The sequence below is a fragment of the Passer domesticus genome, chromosome 7 (assembly GCF_036417665.1).
Source record: "Passer domesticus isolate bPasDom1 chromosome 7, bPasDom1.hap1, whole genome shotgun sequence".
NCBI classification, from domain to species: domain Eukaryota; kingdom Metazoa; phylum Chordata; class Aves; order Passeriformes; family Passeridae; genus Passer; species Passer domesticus.
In genome coordinates, this window is record NC_087480.1 from 57455428 (window position 1) to 57475688 (window position 20261).

At 43.6% G+C, this 20261-nt stretch overlaps 1 protein-coding gene and 1 long non-coding RNA gene across 8 annotated transcripts in view; one reads left to right on the forward strand and one right to left on the reverse strand.

Moving 5' to 3' along the window:
* The window catches only part of LOC135305366 (uncharacterized), a 32103-nt gene that overhangs the window by 6783 nt on the left and 5059 nt on the right, over positions 1–20261 (forward strand). The window contains exon 1 of one of the 2 annotated variants that reach the window (XR_010366572.1): positions 18875–20096. The exons of the other annotated variant lie outside the window; for it this stretch is intronic. This is a non-coding gene — a long non-coding RNA (uncharacterized LOC135305366). Of the gene's footprint in view, positions 1–18874; positions 20097–20261 lie in introns of those variants that run through there. 2 annotated transcript variants of the gene reach the window in all.
* The window catches only part of GLIS1 (GLIS family zinc finger 1), a 178763-nt gene continuing 177041 nt past the window's right edge, over positions 18540–20261 (reverse strand). For all 6 annotated transcript variants that reach the window (XM_064428910.1, XM_064428908.1, XM_064428909.1 and 3 more), the window contains one exon: positions 18540–18878. In XM_064428910.1, the coding sequence (XP_064284980.1) occupies positions 18742–18878 (137 nt within the window). In that variant the 3' untranslated portion in view covers positions 18540–18741. The remainder of the gene's footprint in view (positions 18879–20261) is intronic.

Consider the following 20261-nt stretch of genomic DNA (forward strand, 5'->3'; position numbering starts at 1 on the left):
TGAAAATTTCCACAATGACTCCGAGCAGCTCTGGGGAAAATAAAGCCAACCATAGTCTGAATTTCTTCTGTCAAGAAGGAAATGGTATTTTAATGTTCCAGAAAAGTGCAAACCACATGCTTTGATTTTGCTACTGAGAGGCTATGGGAGGAGTTTGCAATGTTTTCCAAGAAATGTATATATTTTATGTATTTACTTATTTGCATATATAGACATATGAGTATATAATTGTTACCTCATATTATCATTACATCACTGTTTTATCTATTCTAAATCTGGGTCAAGACTGAATTACATTGCTGTGAATGCAGATGGAGCTTGGACTACAGCACAGGTCTGAAATGCTGGTTTCTAATAGGATTAGTGAGTCATTTGTGTCCAGATGTGGATTTGTTTGGGGGAGGGGTGAGGAGATGGACTCCTGACTTCAGCTTCCCCCAGCATCCTGGGAATTTTCAGCACTTTGTTGCCCATCCCTGCAACCCTTCCCAAAGCACAGGGAGCTGGAGGTGAAGAGGGGCAGGCAGTGTAAGGGAGGTGTTTCCATGCTGGGGGGGATTGAGCTGCTTGGGACTCGAGCCTCAGAGATGTGGGATTGGATGTGACAGAGGTTTACAGAACCCTAATCACCAAGGAGCCAGCAAATGCAAAACAAACTCAGTTGCAAAAAGTCAGGGGACCCCAGAGTACATGCTGTTGGGTGGCAAAAGATGAAATTATTTCAGTAGGAATTGGATAAAATAACAAGGAGAGGCCCACAAAAGCCATTCTACACCAATATCCAGGGCACTAAATAGGAGTTTAATTGGTGTGACCCTGGGCTTAATGCTGACAGTGCTTATCCATGGAGCAGTGATTCCTTGAAAATCTTTCTGCTGGGCAGGTATGGGCTGGCTACTAACCACTGTAATTTCAGTGTTTTTAATGAAGTGGGCAGAAGTCAAAGGGTACAAAAATCTTTATAGGTTTGTCTTTGCTTGCACTCTATAGGCATCACTTGCAGTCTGTGCTGGCTGTACACAGCTAGCCCATCATCTGACAAAAGAGAATAATTATATCATTAATATGGACATGTATATTTTATGGGAAAAATTAGTATGCCACCCTGTTAAGTAAATATTTACCAAGATCTGTAGTGTAGAAAATGCTGAGGGACAAAACAAATGCCAGTTAATTGTGTATACTTTGGATCAGATTTCAGCTGCAGTCAGTGCCAATTACAAAACTGAGTGGAGTGACACAGTATGTGAAGGAACATATAATCTGTCATAGTGTCAACATTGCTGGCATTCTATATTTCTTGAGGTGGCACTTTTGAGCCAAGTCTTGTAAAGTGTCCCAAAATCTCATTTAGCATGTCAAAAAGTATATTCATTGTTAATTCTCTGAATGGTGGAGAAACAGCCATCGTGACTGACAGCTTGTGACAATCATAGCTGGACTAAACCTCTTAATGGTGGGATTTTGCCTGTTTCAAGTATGCAGTGTTTGAAGGCAGCCCTGCTAGAAAAGGCTGTTCACTGCAGTGACTGAATTAGCATTTTCTTGGAATAGTGTGTGGGTGTCTTCAGACTGACCTGCTGTATGCATCACCTAATCTTAAGAAAGTCAAAACAGAGTAAGTCACAACAAAATGGGCAGAAATTCATTTTCTAAGAACACATGCAAACCCAAACCCTGAAATTATTCTTTATTTGGTGGTTACTAGAACTGGAGTCTTACAGTCCTAAACACATCCTGTTTATTTTATGCCACCTCTCTGTCCTGTGTTCCTGATAGCTGAGATATCTTTAGCATGAAGTGTTTGACACTGAGGTGGCTTCCTTACCTAGAGCTGGGCAGCTCTGCCCTGCAGTGAGAGGAAAGCACTTTTTGTGCTCTTTCTGTGCTCTAACAATGCCTGAAGGCCAAAGGCAGCTCCACATCTCTGAGATGCTCAGCACTGGCAGGGGAAGGCAGGCAGGGGCTGTGTGCTGAGGACACAGCACGATCCTGCAGGAACTATGGGAGGGAGGGAATGGAATGATGCTTACTTCTCCAGAAAAGGTGAGATTTTGTTTTTTTTTACATAATAATTTATTTTGAGACTTTGTGACGTGTGAGAAAGCATCAGTTGGCACCAGTGAGACGAGAGTGGCTTTGCTCATCCTGTCCTTTCCGTAATCTTGCACGCCTGGACTCCTTCAGTTCTCTGGTGTTGCAATGTGATTTCAAGAACTCAGAACATATTCATCCTGCACAAGCATAGTGAAATTTGATACCTTTTTTTTAAATTAAAAAGATGAAGTTGTTTTGGCTGCAGTAAAAGCTAAGAACAATGTTTTACAATGAGGGAGAGATGTATGACATGCAGGCCTTTTTGCAGTACACTGTTCTTACACAACTCATTAGAGGACCTAAAAGCCCTTTGTATTCTGGCCTGAGCCTGATTGCTATGTTTCTTTTATATTTTATAAATTCCCATAAAAGAAAGAAACACTAGACTAAATTAATGTTTTGATGTACTATGACTATGACTGCAAATGAGGAATAGGACTTTGATTGCTGCCTAAAAGTTACAGTCTAAAATGTTATTTTACATGCTATCCTAAGTCAAGGCTTATTTTAAAAACAAGCTTTTGACAGCAGAAGTAAATTCACATGCCTATCTGCATAAGGCTGGATACATTTTGTGATGATGGTTTAAATTACCATCATCTTTCAGCACCTCCCGATGCTATGAAAGGAAGCTTTCTTCACTGCTTTTCAGTGTAGAGTCTGGCATACTGAAATATCAGCCACACTTCCTAGGAAGATTTTCTTGCAAAGCAGCTACCTGTAAGTGGAATCAATATTCCAAAGCTTTGGGCCTGAATTCTGCCACCTACATGTACTGGCTGTGCAAATTCTTCCATTGAGGCCAACATGGCTTTTTTGCATAAAATAACTTTGTAAGCCACAAGACAAAATTCTCTGAGTTACTACTTGGACTGTGTTTTGTGCTTTCTACTTGTGCTTCATATAGAAAAGATAGTTAAAAATTCAGGCAAAATAAAAAACTTCCTAACTTGGATCAACTTTTATTTCATTTTTGAAGCTTTTTAACGGCCTGCTAAATGACAGTTAGCAGGAGTCTTCCTTGACATACGCTCTTCGAAATCACAACTGAATGTGGGTCCTTGGTTTAAGGAATTTTTACTGACTTTTCATTACTTTTTTAATTACTCTGTTACTTTGCTGCTTGGCTGAAAGGAAAAAGCTGGTTCTAGTCAAAACACTGTCATTAAATGTTCTGTAATGCAAACTCGTGCATAGTGGGAAGACCTGGCAAGGAGTGAGACACTTCACAGCTTAATGTTTACGCTTGGCTGTCTGCTTGTGTAACAACTGTACCAGACACTGAACCAGCCCAGGCTCAGATACTGAGTGTACTGAGCTTCCTTGAGCTTCTGACTTTATTGTATCATTGTGCAGCCCAGCCTTTATGCACATCCTGCTTATGTGCCCAGCCCTCCATTAGGTATGGTAAAAACCCCACAAAACAGAAAACAAAACCCCCTTCAGATGATAAAAAGTGGAGTTAAGTTGTGGGCTTTGTAGAGATTGTCCCTCTGGGATAGTCAAGGCGAGACACTTGCATCACTCAGTGTTAGCAGATACTGGGAAGAAATCTGGAAGCCTGAAAATGGAATTTGCACCTCATCTGGGGCCAGGAATGGATCATCCACATGGCACTTGCATGTCATTATCACAGATGATTATTTGTGTTATAGCAGTGTGCACTGAGAGCAGATCTAAGACTCAGTTAAGCCACAGTCGCATCACCACCATCCTTTTGCTCTAAAATATTATACTGGCAAAATGAACAAAGCCAACAGAAGACTGAAGAAAGGAGCTGGAACAGGCAGAAATCCCAGCAGGATGCTGAGAGCCAGGGCAGCTCTTTGCCAGCCTGGAGATCACTTTGGGCTTTGTTCTGCATGTAGTTCTGTGGAGTCTGCTTTGGGAAGAAGGAGCTAAGGCTTCTTTAGGGTTGTTCATCAGTTTGTTTTTAATGCAAAAAAGTTCATTTGCTCCTTGTGGCAGCATGCACATAGTAACTTGTTGGCAGCCTTGGTCAGAGAACTGATACAGCATTCCCCTGTATTTTGGATTCACCCCTTTGGCTTTTCCCTCAGTGAGGCTTCTCTGTCTCTTTTCCCACCTTCCCCCCGCAGCTTCTCACAGCATTGCAGCCATTTGGGGCAGCTTGGGATTGTGTTCCTGCTTTTCAGGGGCTCCAAACACCAATGCTGCATCCAAAGTACTTGTCCCAGGGAGAACCTGGGCCAGCAAAGAGCCTGCATTTTCTCTTTGGCTCCCAGATACCTCTCTTTCTCTTGCATCCCATTGAGTTGTCAGCCTGTTACCCAGCATTGTCATCACTTGGTGACTCTGCTGGAGCTGCTGGTGTCTGTTTATTAAACAGCTTTAAACCAGTTATTAAACTGGTTTATTAAACCAGTTTTGCAGCTGATTCATTTCATTTTAGAGGCCCAGAACTGCTGAGCATGGGGCAAATTGCCGTCAGCCGTGGGGAGGGGAGCATCACTGCCAGCCAGGATCTGGCTGCTCTCCCCTCCTGACACATCCAACAGCCCATGAGGAATCACTTCTGCTGAAATTTCTGGTGAGGAAGAATACAAGCTGGCCAAGACCTTACGATTAAAATTCGTCTTTCTTACTTTCTTTTAAATTACCATGATGTAATTTCTGAAAAATAAATGGTCAAGGTTTTGGTTGTATTTCTTATAAGAAAGATTGTCTTTCCAGCAGCTCAATTTCCCCAGCACCAAACTGGGAATTAGTTCAACACAAACATAGGAGGAGAGTGTCATATTTTGAAAAGCTGCCTGCAGAACCTGCCTTTTCTTTTCTGGAGGGTTATGGAATTGGGTGCATTTTGTGCACATTCTGAATAAATTTAAGAAAACTTGGCTTGAGTCTAAAGCAACTTTAAAAGCCCCAATCCCTAGTCTTAGCTCAAAGCCCTCTGCTGCAGGCTGACTGGGAAGCAGGGATGGGGCATTCTCGATGGTTCCTCAGATGCCCACTTTGCAGGAATGACTTTGTTGCTGCTGCACTGGCTCTTGTACTTCCAGTCATGCCCAGTATGGCTCAGTGTTAATTCTGTTACCTCCAGATTTTGGACATTCACATTCAGACCCTGCCTTTCTGCTTGTCCTGCCTCCCTCCAGTTGCTCCAGTTTACTTTCCCTCCCACCTTGCTGCACCAGCGTGGCTGCTTTGAGCCTGCCCTGCCTGTGAGAGCAGCTCCTCACTGGGACTCGGGCACATCCCACCCCTTCCAGCCCCTCACATCCTGCACTGTCCCTTCCTTCCCCAGTCAAGCAGCTCAGCAGCCTCTGTGGCTTTATCTCAGATCACATTTTTTCGTCTCAATTTGCCCACTGGGTTTTCAGGGAGGAGCTGCACTTTTCAGTTTTGGTGTTTAAAAGCTACGAACCTTCAGGGCCTGCAGAGCGTCAGTTAAAATAATAAAGGCACTAATTAATTGACAAGATGTTTTCACTCCAATTTAATCTGCCAGGATTTAACTCTGCCTAGAGGACATAAACTGTCTTCCTTTTCCTTTTGGTTTCCATACCTTCCAGTTCTAGCTTTACTTAGTCTAGTGATTATTGCTGAGGTGGTTTGAGAAGCAGCATGAAAACAGACCCAAGTATCAAAGGCATCTGTCACCTTGTTCAAGGTGTCTTTGTGTCTTTTGCCTTCTGTTTGAAGGAGCAGGGTCTGACAGCAGCATTTCTAAGCTGTCATATTGTATTTCTGATTCTTTGAAAGACTTTCCAGTAAGGAGAAACTTATAGGACTATCATAGCACTAAAATATCTTCAGCAATATTGTTTATTTTTCCATAACTTCTCTGGGAACCTTCTTGCATCACTGTTTTTGCCTTAAATTAATATTAACTTGCTAGATCTGTAGCAATTGATTTTAGGATAATTTCTGGCATACAGCTATTATTAAGTTGTATTTAAATGTTGTCTAATAATATATTCATTAAAGAAAGCTGTTAGCTAGACATCATAAACACCCACATACCAGTTCCTGGCTTCCTTCCACATATCCATCATATTTTTTTTTCTTCCATCTCTCTTGCATTGCCTTAAATTGTCTCTTGCATTACCCCAAGTGCTAATTTTGTCTCTTCTCAGATGAGTATTCAAAATTTGCTGGTTTTGATATTTTGAATAGTTACTGACTTTACTTGTTATTTTTAAAGTGGTTGTTTAAAGACATGATGAGGTAATCTGAAGTAATTAATTATGTTAATAGTTACTGTCTATATTGATAATAACTGTATGTGGAAAAGCAGTCTCTGCAGTGTTACCCATTTCTCACCAAAATCCCCACAAATCTGCTGCTGTAAAGAAGGAGACTTATTCACATCACAAGTTTTTAACTTTCCAAAATGCCACTTCTGCTTCAGGTAGGGGCCTCATGAAGATTAAATACAATGAACATGAAGTAAATGTAGTATATTGTTTGGGATAAGCAAAGGCTGTAGAGCACACCATGAATGTAATGTGGTTTTCATTAGCAAAATATCTAAAAGTGAATTGGAAAATAACTTTTAACAATTATTGCCCTGAAATCAATCACATTTTTAATTAAATAAACATAAACAGGCAGTTGAAAATGAGATCTGAAATCTTCAGTAATGAGCACCATGACCAGTAAAATACCACATCAGTGTTGGTAATTCATTAACAATACTGGGAGAAATCATATAAAAATGACAGTTTCTATTTCAGAAAGAAGTTGATGAAATGTTGGAAAATATGTGCTGCTGAGAGAGGGGGGATGTATCCCCCTGTGGCAGCAGAGTGACTAGGAATGATTTTCAAAGACCCAGATAAAAAATGAATCCTAGCTTGGGGCTGTGCCTCGGGCTCTCTACCCAAATTCCTGCCCCTCATTTCTTGTCCCGGTGTGCTGGGCCCTGGTTTGGGAAGAGCCCTCCTCTGGCCCCTGGTCTGCTGTTCCTTGCCCCCAGGCAAGGCAGATGGCTCACCAAATGCATTCATTGCAAGATCCAGCAGGGAAAAAAAGCCTTCCAAAATTAAAATGTGCTTTTCTGGTTGTTAATGAGTGTCCCCAAGTGGGATATCCAGGTATCCTTCACTCTGGCAGAGATGGGCTGTGAGGTTTTTTACTTTTGTTCACTGTGACTGGCACAATGAACCTTCAGAGTGCTAATAACAAAACTCATGCTCCTACTAAAGGCATTTTTTACAGTCTGAACAATTCAGAGAGCAACGTTTGCTGCTGATACACAGCTTAAACCACCACCACCTTAGGGGCAGAAAATGCCCAAAAGGTGAAGCAATATTAGGACCCTGTAGGTGGCTTCACAGTGCAAGGGAAAGGCAAAAAAAAATCCCCAAAACCCCAAAGGAAATGAGAAAATAAAAGATGAAATAACAGTAGGAAGCCATCTGACTGTGTACAGCACACAGAAATGCCAAAAATACCAGGGAAAGGAACCGCAGTTCATAGATTTAAGTATCTGTTGCTTTTTAAAGAAGAGAAAAGCCTAGGACTGAAGTAATCTAAAAGTGCATGGAAAAGTGAAAACTGATGTAGCTGACACTGAGCTGAGACCACGTGCCTTACACCTCCATCAGTCTGGGAGTGGGATTTTGTGCCAGGAGCTCCTTCAGGGCCGTGAACTGTTCAGCCCGGGCCATCCTGGCTGTCCTGGCCCAGGGAGGGATGTCAGAGAGCCCTGGCAAATCCCAGGGCAGAGCCAGGGCCGGATGGGGCAGAGTCAGACTGACTTCAAACAATTTACAGACTTTGGGAGCAAGTGCCCAGAGATGAGAATTGTTTTTGTCCAGGCACATTGCACTTGTTGTCCTGGGACAGGATCCTTGAAGGCTCAGCTAGGAGGTTTGGGGGAGCACTGGGCAAGCTGCTAAGCTGTATTAGCTGTAAAAATCCCATATATAGAGGGAAAGAAGGTTAACTTTGTGTATGCTTCCTTTAGTTTAGCCAGTGCAGAGCAGCAGGCTGTCCTGATTACCCAGCATTTCCCCTGACACAAACCAAATGGCTTCCAGCTTGAGGAACTGTCTGTTGAGTCCCATGTTTATTATAAATCCAGGAGATGAAAAAAATTATTTCAGTTTCTATGTTTTTTACAGCATTTCCCACCAGAGAACACTAACACTTGTAAAACAATAAATGCTGTAGTATAACATAGCAAGACTGTAAAATGCTGAACAGTAGATAAAATTATTTACAAAAGACCATTATGGTTTCTTTTGGAAAAATAATGCAGCATTTAATTTTAGGATACATGTGGTGGGTGTAATTTTTAGATGCTACAAAAAGGAACATAAATACAGAAGTGCACGTGTACGGTAAGGTACATTCACAATTTTAATTACTTCTGTCACTAATTTGCCTCTGTGATTGAACTCATCTCTGCTCCACCAGTTTCTGAAAAGCAACCACTCTGCTAAGCAATTCAAGGGAAAAACATCAGCATCAGAACTTCAGTGGCCCACTTGGACTGATTTTCAAACAAGATTTCATGGGAGGACCAGGTTTGCGGAGGATCAGAGGGAAAGTTGTGTTGTTTTGGTGCAGTGAATGGGTCAGGGACATTTCTCCAGTTAGGCTAATTTGTTCCCTGATGAGCTTTTTTCCATCCTTGCTGTAATACTGAATTCCAGTGCAAATGTTGAGTGCTGCTGTCACAGGATGGTGGTTGGAAGGGAAATGCTGGGCGCTGCCTCCTGTTCCTCATTGTGCAGTGAAGTCCAAGCCAGCTTGCAAGATGGGAAAATGCACATTAGCATGAAGAAATCTAGTCCTGAAAGCAAAGCATTGGAATCCATCTCCCACCTGTGCATTTCAGCCTCTTTTTTCCTTCTTGCAATCAAAACAAAGGCCAGTGGCTCCAATGGCAGAGAGCTGGTAGCTGTGTTTCAAAGGGAGCTTGAACTCTGCCAGCTTTTTCTGTTGATATTCCCTGCACATGATTTTCTACCTCTGGAAAAGCAAAAAATGGAGGCCCAGCACAACAGGCTCTGCCACTTACAGAGTCCACAGAGGCGGCCAGGCAGGCTTGCTGATTGCTCCTGGGGAGCAGTTGTTTTCACCAATGTAATCCCTAAATAAAAAATGGAGGTACTTTCAGGCATACTAGAAAATAATTAATTTCCCAGCATAACACATGTGGATTTGCCAGTTTTCCTTTGATTTTCATTGCCTCATTAAGTAAACAATGGTGCAATTTGCTTGGCCATGTTGTAGCTCTACCTGGGCCTGCAGCTGCTGGGGCGGTTTCCATGGATCAGAGTGTGCTGGGAGCTCAGGCAGTGCTGGAACAGCCAGCTCCCATCAGGGATGGCAGCTCAGGTACCCCTGCAAGCTGCTGGGGCAGGGACACAAAGCTCTCTTGGCAAGGGAAGTTTTCTGGCTAAAATACACTGGAACTTCAGCTGGGAGCTGACTGGAATTCAGGTAGCTGCTTCATCACATGCAGTCAGCCAGCTTGAGCCTTCCCCTAAAATTTCAAATTGGAAGGGGAATAAAGTGACTCAATACAAGCTGCAGAACTTCCTTTTTTTTTCTTTTCCCCAAAGCGAGCTCTACCCTTTTCTATAAACTTTGATTTTCTATAACTGCTCGAACCACTTTGGCAAAAAGTTCAACATTTGACAGTTTTTATTTAGATGTCGACATGTGGTTTTTATATTCTTAAGTTTAGAGAGATGGTGAATTCTGTCGTTTTCAAATGTTTAACTTGTAACTGTTGGAATCTGCTGGGTATTTAAAATGGATTTGAGAAAGGAAGTAGGGTATTAGTTTTATTGGGAAAAAGAGAAAAAATATTTTAAAAGTTCCTTTAAACGAGTGTTTTTCTTACATGATATAGGAAAATGTATTTATATTGATTATAGTGTTTGATACTGCATAGTATAAATGCCAGCTGGGAAATATTGCTGCAGTGAAGTATTCTGTATTTATTGTATAATGAATGTTCCACAGAAATAGCATATAATGTTTAGAAAAAATAAAATAGGATTAGAGGGAATGTATTGCATGGCTGAAGCTTTTATATAGTGCTAATAGCACTTCAAAAACCATTTTGTATTAAATAGACTGTTGCATTTGTATTTACCATAGACTGTGAACAAAGTGGGTATTTTTAAAGGCAGACTTTATCATTGTCTGAAGAAGCCTTTAGCCAGCACCATGTTCGTATTCCCTCTCAGTTAATCATAGTCTTAATTAAACAGAGCCGAGCTGAATAGGAAGGCAGTGAGATAATTTTAGACCCTTAATCCATGAATATGAAATCCTTAATCCACACGGATATAAAATAATTTTCTAAAACCGGGAGTGAGCATGTTGCCACGTGTGGCATGCAGGGAAACTGAGGCAGGCGCAGACTCAGATCCTGGGCTGTGCTGGGGACAAGGCAGAGATGCTCCGGCCCCGGCGGCAGCCGCTGAGCCCAGCCTGCGAACCTGCCCCAGCCTGTGCTAGCAGGCGAGCAGCAGCCTTTGAACAACTTGTTTTAATTATGCGAGGAGCACGCTAGCTTTCCACAGTCGCCTTTTAATCTTTTTTATATTTCTGTTCACACTCTGTCACAGATCCGTGCTGCATTTCATTAGCGCGGCTCGGCTCGTGTGCGGTGCTGAGCGCAGCACGGGGACGCGGCTCTGCAGTGGCCGAGCCGACCCCCTTACCTTTACCTCAGGCTCAGGCAAACACGGGATTCTTTGGGTTGCTGGTCGCAGAAAATCCTAGCAGACCTGTATTTTCAAGACAGATCTGTTGTTGAGAAACCGAAGGATTTGCAGCCCGTCCATGCTTTGCGTGACAGTTCCGGTGGGATGCCCCGTTGTCAGTGCCTGATCCAGCTCCGTGCCCTGGGCTGCGCGACCTTCCCCTGTCGCTGCAGGTGGTGCGGGGCATTGGCCCCTGCCTGCGTCATGCGTGGGGCCCATTGTAATCGGTTTTCCTAAAAAGCAGGAGCCTCCAGCACATCTCCCCACTCCCTGGCCCACAAGAACCCTCTGCACTTGGTTCCATCCTGGGGATACTCTCGGTGTTCCTGGAGAACATCGTTGTGGTGGCAGTGCACTTCATGGGTTTGGATCTGTGGATAATTCTGGGATCAGCAGAGGGAGCCCAAGGACACGCAGTTTGAGCTGCGGATTTCGGACCAACGCAGTTTTCTGGGTGCTGAAGTGTTCCTGACATAAACTCTCTGCCTTTGAGTGTGGCAATAACTTATTTTTAAGCCCCCAAACTGTGCAGCGGCTGCGTGGGGCCACCTGGGTTGTGCTGGAAGGAGGAGGGCTTAGAGGGAGAGGTGTTGCTAATGGGAATCTCTTTGGGAATGAATTTCTTAAAATTATTAATAATGAGATTATCACAGAAATCCAGAGTGTGCCAGTGTGGTGCACCAGTCTGGCTGACCTGTACAGACCTGTCCATAAGTCTGAGTAAGAAGCAGGATTGGACTTGGATAGAGGGAGGGCTTAAGGTAAACTGTGCAAAATGTTACTTTACCTGGGATTTGCTGTGGGGTCTTCGCATTAGAAATATACTAAAATAGACATTATAAGGATTATTTGTATTATTGTTCAATAATTCCATTTTATTACTTCTGACTGATCAGATTTCATTGCTCAGCCATAACACCCATCTGATTTTTGAGGAAAAAAACTTTTTAGACAATCACTTCACTTTCTGGCACTGCTCAAAAACATCAAATTCACTTTGAAAATTTCTAAAAATGACAGCTTTCTTCATCATTGAAATTCATGTTGATTTCAAGTGCTTATTGATGGGTTTTTAACTGCAAAAGGAGCCCTGCAAGCCTGACCTTGAACAAGAGATGGGAGTTTTCAGAGGCAGCAGGGCCTGGGTAGGACGTTTTCATATGGTTATGCCAGAGCCAGAGCTCCCTCTTGTGAGAAAGAAGTATCAGAAAAGTTCAGGACTGTCCACTGGAAATGTGCAGTGAAGGTGCTGTTCAGCAGGGAGGCAATTCCCCATAGCCTTTCCTGTAAGTCTGCACATACCTCCATCCCCTGGGACAAGAAAACAGGATTTGAAGCTACCAACTTGCAAAATTAGGAAGTGGCACCATAATTTGTACTTAGCTGTGATGTGTCATGGAGTTCTGATACTTGATAAAAATATAGGAGTATTTTTCAGTGGAAATATTTCCTCTGTTCCACAACCCCCAGTGACTTTTGTCTCTGGCAAAAAAAAAAAAGCCTAACTTTATGTCAGCTAATAAAAAGCAGAAAATAAAGGAATCTGTCAGAAGTGATAAATTCTGTTTGCATTTTTGTGTTCTCTGTGCTCAGCATCAGCTGTGATGAATCGGTGACTTTGCTGCCATCCTCAGCACAGAGCACCAGAGCTGGGCTCCCTCGTGTCTGTGCCAAGACTTTGGGAAAGGAGGAGTTTGCAGACGTGCAGTGGCTGCTCAGGGTGTAATGGGGTACATTATCCAGCAGAATGATATTGGAGATCCTATAGATGTCTTCAGGTGTATTTTAGCTTGGGAACATTTAGGGAAAATACTTGGTATTTCATGAGATCTGGTGCACTTCAAGGGGGAAAAATTGTTCCAGAAGTATTTTATGAGCTTTAGGATTAAGTTCTTTCTGGCAGGTGTGATTTAGTGGCACCCAAAGGGGTGACAGTCACCAGCAGCAATGTGACTTCACTGGGGAGAGCTGTGGCAGGGCCTGGGCAGCCCATCCATCATGGGAGCCTGGGAATTGGGGGTCCTCCCCCCTTCCTCTGGGGTCACACCTTGCCCCGTGCCCCCTGCTAAGGAGGAGCTGCCCCTTCCAGACAGAAAACAAGTGTTTAAAGAGTCTTCTACAACGTTTGTTGGTTTATTTTGCTGTAGATAAATAAACAGAGCTGCTGGGTTAGCCATTGGTGCAGCTGCTATGACTTCAATGCCACAGCTGAAGTATTTGGTTTGCTTCCCCCCGCCCCATCCCCAGCAGGACCTGTCACCTCTGTCCCTTTTTCATCAGGGAAAGGACAACTCTTGCATCTTACAGACTGTCCCCCAAAACCAGGGTGCACCCAGGTGGTGGCACCTCCAGGGACTGACACTGCTTTTCGAGGATGCAGTTTATTAAATCAGCCTCTTTTCCCTCTGCTTGGCAAGAGTTAATTGTACTAGTATAAGAATATTATTCCACGGGATTATTTAGAAAAAAAAATTATCATTTTTCTTACAGCAGGGAACATGTCCAATAATTGATGTGGGAATATTAATTCAATATGTATGTTATCAATTTAGAAAAGCAGAAGACATATTTCCTTAAGCTTCTGATCATTTATACATGTGACCTTCATTTATACAGCAGAAGGGCTCTTCCAGAGAGCTACAATTTGCTTCAGATGTTTAGCCTGGGTATTTTACTTTACCTTCTAACTGCCAAGTTTGGGATTATTTAGCAGTAAAATTAGAAATGTGGATTTGAGTATGTACCAAAGTCCTGACAGGTGTTAATGGAACTCAAGTTGAATATTTTATTCTTTAAATAGTAAAATGTAAACCTGCATTTGTTTAGCTTTGCCTTCCTGCCAACTGTATCAGGTATCTTGTGTGACTAGAATCACTGTTTTCTGTACATGGTCTTCATGGCAGTTTCCAGTGCCTGTTCCCAGCTCAGCCTGTATTTATAATCCTAACAGATTTCAGCTCCACAGAGAATTCCTTAGGCAAATGTGTGATTCTCAAAGAGAATCAAAGAGATAGCAAAGAAAATTCTTCATGCAGTATAGGCCAAATTTGAAGAATATGCCTAAAGATGCAAATAGGTACCTAAGAGGATTTCCCAGAAGGAAGAAAATCTGGGAGATGAAATTAAAGCAATTTAAGGCAGTTGTGTTAAACAAGCAAACAAATAAACCCAAACCACTTGGTCCCTTTTTTTGTTTTTAGTCTTTCAGACACCTTTAAAAATCTGTTCCTCAGCCCATTGCAATTCAGCAATGTCACTTACTCAGGGCAAACCCCAGGGATTTCATTTGGTCCCAGTGGTGTCCAGGTTTGCTGTGTGGGGCATGCTGTGCTTCAGAGAGGAGCTCTGGGTGACTCTGACTGGCACAGGCACAGCCTTCCTTACCACAGGAGCTGTGCTGGGAGCTGTTCATTATGTCTGCATTTTGATGTCCATCAGTGGAGACAGTGGCTCCTCAACACCTTCCTGGGACAGACTGACACCCCCTTTGGAGGCATCTTTTCCTTCCCAGGGCCTGAGAGGAAGCCAGGGTGCTGGTCTGACCACTCATGGGCACCTGGAGCAGAGGAAAGGAAGCCTTCCCTGAGTGATTGAAAACCCAGGATCTGCTGTGTGACCCACACTGATCCTGGGTGCTGGGGGGGAGGAGCTGCCCTGGGGCTCTCTGGTTACCATTGCCCTGAGGATGGGCGTGTCCTGCTGCCCTTCTGAAATGAAGGGAACCTTAAAGTGTGGGCAGATGGGTCTGATCCTCCAATAAAGCAGCACAGTGTGCTCCCTTCCTAGCCCAGTCCCAGGCCATGTCTCTGTATCATCCTTGTGCCCAGCAGCTCATTCTGGTCCCGTGTCTCCCACAGAGCCACACTCGGAGGGTTGCAGACTCTCAGAAAGGAGGGAGAAACTCTGAAATCAAGAAGCCTAAACTTGTAGGAGTTTTGAAAATTAGCATCATGCTTTTCTTGGTGTCCTTGATGAATTGAAGAGAACATCTGTATAACACAGGGCCAGAAATGCACTTTTAAAGTTGAGTCACTTGGTTTTAAATGAGAGTTACTGGCACTGGCCAGAAAAATCTGTATTTGCCCAGAAGAATTATTTTATTTTCTTCTGGCTTCACCACCACAACAGAAATCATTTTGCCAAAGGAATGGGCAAATTTCATCTCAGTAGGAATCCAGTAGAAAGCTCAGTCTTATAAGGCCTTTAGCTAGATTGGGCCTTAGTACAGTTTCGTTGGTTTAAAGAAACATTCTGTCATGGCTGAGTGGTTTTCAGCCCATGGAGCTGAGATAGGCAGCCTTGCAAGGCTGTGACAATCTGTGGCTGGAGCCCTCCTTCTCCTGACTCTGGGCCATGGACTCCCAAATCACCTCAGGGAGTTTGCAGTTTGCTTTGAAATAGAAGCAGAGAGGAGCTTTTTGTGTAACTCTGCAGATCTCAGAAGGGCTTATCTCAGGAGGGAATATTCCGATGGCTTTGTGCTGTCTGTGAATTAAATTATATAGGCTGGCTCTTTTTTCATCTTCTGTTGCACTGACCTAATTTAATACAAATACATTACTGGAGAGCTGAACTAAAACTCGTGTAGGTCTTAATAAGATCATAACAAAACCCATTGAAATCTTTTTCTCTTATGCAATTTAAATTCAATTTACAGTCACTGTTTATTTTCACATACTTGGTTGTTGTTTTAAGCACTGGGGTTTTTTTGCACTGCTTGCGTAACTCAGAGCTATTGCAGTATCAAACCGGTGCTCTTAATGTGCTCTGGAATTTGGCTTTTTGGACTTCTACCATTTAGAAAATGTATCCAGTTGAAAGGACAGTCTCAGGAACAGGGGAGCCTTTCCACAAGCAGCAGCTGTTCCTGCTGTTGGGCATGAAGAGAAAATTATCTGAGGATGTCCTCAATGCCTGTGTCCTTTCCCTGGGAGCACATCCGAGCCCTGAGCAGGCTGTGGCCATTCCTGCTGCTCACCTGAGCCTTGGGGCTGGACCATTCCTGTGCCTTTGCCACATCAGAATGAGGGCATTACAAGACTGTTATTTTGTCATTAAATGCCACATGTTGGACTTGATGATCACGGAGGTTTTTCCTGGGATTCTTTTGCACATCTCATCTGCTCACCTGCAAAGGCCCCTCTGGATGGCAGGACCATCACTCTCTAACTTGTGAGGTGCTGCAGCAGGATGGGAAGAGAGCAAGCATTTTGGTTTTCTATGCAATGAACAGCCTGAGCTTGATTATATTAAAAGCTTTGAAGTCCTGCTGAATGTTTGGCTTCCAGCCCAGCTGGTGAAGAGTGCAGAGAAGTGCCTTTACTGTTTCAGCGTCAACTTGAAATTAATTTTCTCTCTCCCAGCTTGATCAGCCACTGAAGGTCATCTTATTTCAGTTGTTTCTAAAGTGTCCTGCATATACAGAGTACATGCACAGAGGTAAATGGGGTTTGCATTCACTGGGGAAATGATTTGTAGCTATTTTCAAGTGGTGGTGTAATTTATTAGTTGAATTCTGTTGCTTAGATTGAAAAAGTATCTGACAGTCAACTGGAACCAGCAGTTCCATTTTAATTCCACAGGGTAATAATTTTCTACTATTATATATAAAGCCTTACCCCAGTTATTATACGTATTAGTTGTTGGGGTTTTTACAGCACCACAATGAGAAACTTGCCAAGCAATAAATTCCATTGAAAGGTTTCTTTGTGTCTTTAGGAAAAGTTTACATGAGATACTTCCCTACTTACATGTAATAAAAGGAAATAATAAGGTACACAGCACACGAGTAACCATTAACTTGTGCTATTGTGTATTTTACTGGCTTTATTATGGATAATTTTCCAAACCATTCAGACTCAAACAAGTGCCTTTGCATTTCTCTGAATCTGTCCATTTAATTTACAGAAAACCTGATTCACACAGATTGTGGAATTAAATCATCACCCCAGCTGCTATGCTTTAAGTTTCCCAAACCTTTGTGAATCATTGTGTGGTTTTGAACAGCCTGGTTGTTGTGACATAAGAATTTTTGTAATTGATCAAATGTGTTTAGGATTGGTTGGTTTATATTTTTAGCAAATAAAAGAGTTGTTTTTAGAAGAATTTATTTAATTTTTAGGAAATTGAATTAATCTTGTTTTTAAGTCACGATTTCCTTTTTATGTTTCCAACTAATTCCAGCACAGGAATTATTTTGATTTTTGTCTCAGACATTACAGCTTTGTTGGGCTTTGGATATTTTTCTAAGTCTTCCTTCAGAAGCCCTGGTTCTTCCTGCTTGGCAGTTGTTAAGCTACCTGTCTCCTTGTTCAATGTTCTGGGAGAGCGTTCTGCCCACTTATGTCTGAGACCAAAAATACCCCAACTCTGAGGCATCAGAATAAACAAACAGGACAGAAAGCCAAATGTGGTCGTGATCAGAAGCAAAGCCACGTGTGTAGGCTTAGAGCACAATTTGGGGCCTTTCTGCATTTGGGCTCAAGGAGAGGAATGATGAGTCAGTGCTGCCAGGGCTGGTGACCACAATTAATGGCTTTGCAGCTGGCAATGGTGTCCTTGAGAGGAGAGAGCTCCAGGAACCCTTGCTAAAATGGGGGGGTCGGGTCATGTAACCCCAGGAACCTTGTTCTGCAGTGACTAAAACTTCCTGAATGTCTAAGTTTCATTCAAATTTCTCCAGGACAGAAAGCTAAATTGGATACAGAGGCCCCTTCAACAGCACCAACAAGGTGCAACCAGGCCCTGGAGAAGCAAGTGCACCCCGCAGGCTCTGTGGTTACCCTGGATCAGCCCCGGCATGGGGGGAATTTCTGTGTTTGCAGGGGCTGAGGAGAGGCACAGGGGATCCTGATGCTCCCACAGCAGCACAGCTGTGGGACCTGAGCTGTGTCCCACGTTTCTGGGGAGGGAAGAGATGAAAAAAGGAAAGTACCATCCTCAGACTGGGTACAACCCAGCTTGGGCTTTTCAGTGGTGCCCTGTGGCAGTCTCTGTAAGTGAACAGACATGGGTTGATGCAGGGTCTGGACAGCCCTTATTAAGCCCAGTTTGCAGTGGTTTGTACATGAGAACTCTTTTTTTCCAGTTATTTTCCCTTGCTGTTCTCCCGGAGCGCCGTGGGACACTTCCAGGAGCTCTGCCCTGCTGGGCACACACTGGGGGCACCTGGCCCTGTGCAGGATGTGCCTCTCCCAGGAATCCTCACTGTGCTGGGAAGTGCAGCCCAGTGGGGCCAGGACCACAGTGACAGGGAACCAAACAACTGCAGGGGACCCTGTTACACTGGAAGCCCCTTGGTTTTCTTCACATACACGTGGGCTGTTTTAATGTCACAGTGACTGAGATGTCACTGCTTTGTTAAAATCCCTCTCAGGCATGTTAAAAATGCAGTATCAGGGAGCCCAGTGGTGTTAAGAAATGACAGTACACTTGTTTCCAGTTTTTAATGCTTTCTTGTAAAACTGAAAATACAAAACCAGCTGAGCAAATGTAGATCTTTATATACATGAGGTCTCTGATTAAAAAAATCCTTTTAGTTAAAAAAAAAAAAGAAAAAAGGGAAGACCGAACCAACAAGTTAAATGAAAACTGATTACAGGGAACAACATTCTCAAATTGAAGCATACTTTCCAGGAAGGAAAACATCTTCTTTACAAGTTTATTATATAACTTACATTTACACTTTACTGAGAGAACTTACAAAACAAGCTGCTTGAAATGCTCCTCATTCCCTTAAAGCATGAATTTCAAAGTGCCACAGCAAAGGAACAGGTTCCAATATTATCTTATACAGACTATTCATGTATAAAATGGTTTGGTAAATGTGAGGTGTTCATTTAAATGAGCACATATAGGGATACAGACTAAATAAAAGTACTTGAACAACACCTTTGTTATTACATACGCAGTTATAGGTATAAGAAAGGAAACGAGGCCAGCACTGCTCTTAGGTATCTGTGTAGATGGAAGGAATGTGATTCAAGCAGTGGTCAAAGGCACTGTTCTGGAAGAACCCATTTTCATCCGTTCCATTGGAGACCATGTCTTCAGATACACACTGGGCTTCAGAGATCCCCTCATAGCCTGGAAGAGTGACAAGGACATGGACACGAGTTAGTGCCACGTGCACCGTGAGAGGAGGGAAGCACAGCTTGGGGCCTGGGATCCCACAGGACAGCACAGCACAGCGTTCATGGAAGGACAAGAGTGTTCAGCATCAAAGCCTTGCCAGCACGTGCACAGTTTTCAGTGGGTGTTTGTGTCATCATGGCTGGCACTCCATTCACTTGTGGGCAAAGCTGTGCACTTGCAAGTGAAGTGCAAGAATCAGAGCACAGCTCTCTTGGGACTCAGTCGTTATCTGAACAGGACATCAAAACAATGAGTGGGCAGTGATCCTACTAAGTGTGCACTAGAAGGGATGCAATCCTCTTGGTTTGGGTTTTTCCTTTTAATAGCACTTGGAAAAAAGTATTCCATGTGTCTTCCAGCTGCTCTTAAGACACAGAAGAAATCTGGATCCTACATTTATGGCTCTCCACAGAGTGCAGGTCTGAGGAAGCATGGCTGGGGCAGGTCAGGCTCACAGGACACAAGGAAAGAGCTGTGAACCTCAGCCCACCAAAGCCCACCAGGCCAAGCTGGTTGCTGCTTGCCAGGCTGCCAGAAAGCCACAGCAGTAGGGAAGAATTTCCCTGTCCTTCTTTCATAATGCCAAACTTCCACAGCTATTGCAAACCTCCAGAGCTGCACATCCCTGTGGAAAGGAGCAGGTTTGCCATTCTACCAGAGCTACAGCATTTATTGCCTACCCCAATGGACACGAAAATTTCCTATTATGACCCATTACAGCCTGCTTTTGCAACTGGCCACTCAAGGCCCACATGCACACGTTCATTTTACTGTTTACTGCAGTCCAGCTCCTCCTTACATTATTCTGTATTCTAGTTTCCTTCATCCCAGCTGATTTGGGTTGGGTCTTTAGAAAAGCATCCGTGTGAACTTGAGCACAATGTTCTGAGCCTTGGTCTGAGCCCCCAGGACCCCAGAGCCCACCCACCACAACTGGAATAAGCAGCAGCAGCAGCAGCAGCAGCAGCTGAGGGAGCACATGGAACAAGATGCAGTTTAGCAAATGCCTGTGCCTGACACAGAAAATTGAGCCCTTACACAGAGTGGGGTCTCCACTGGAGGGCTGATCCTCGTGCTTGAAGCACCAGACCTGGCTCTGTTCTCTGCCCCATAGAGGGGTCTGTGGGGCCATTGGGAAATGACTTTTTCTGGGCCTTGGTGGAAAATGAGGTGATTCCTTCTCTTTAGCCTTCCCCTTGTCTTTTCCACTGCCCACACCTCTGCAGGCAGGTGTGCCTGGGTGGGCTGAGCCAAACTCTGCCCAGGCTCCACAGGGACCTTGGGGCTAAGTGGCACCACACACAGCCAGGGACAGATCCTGCATCCTACAGCCAC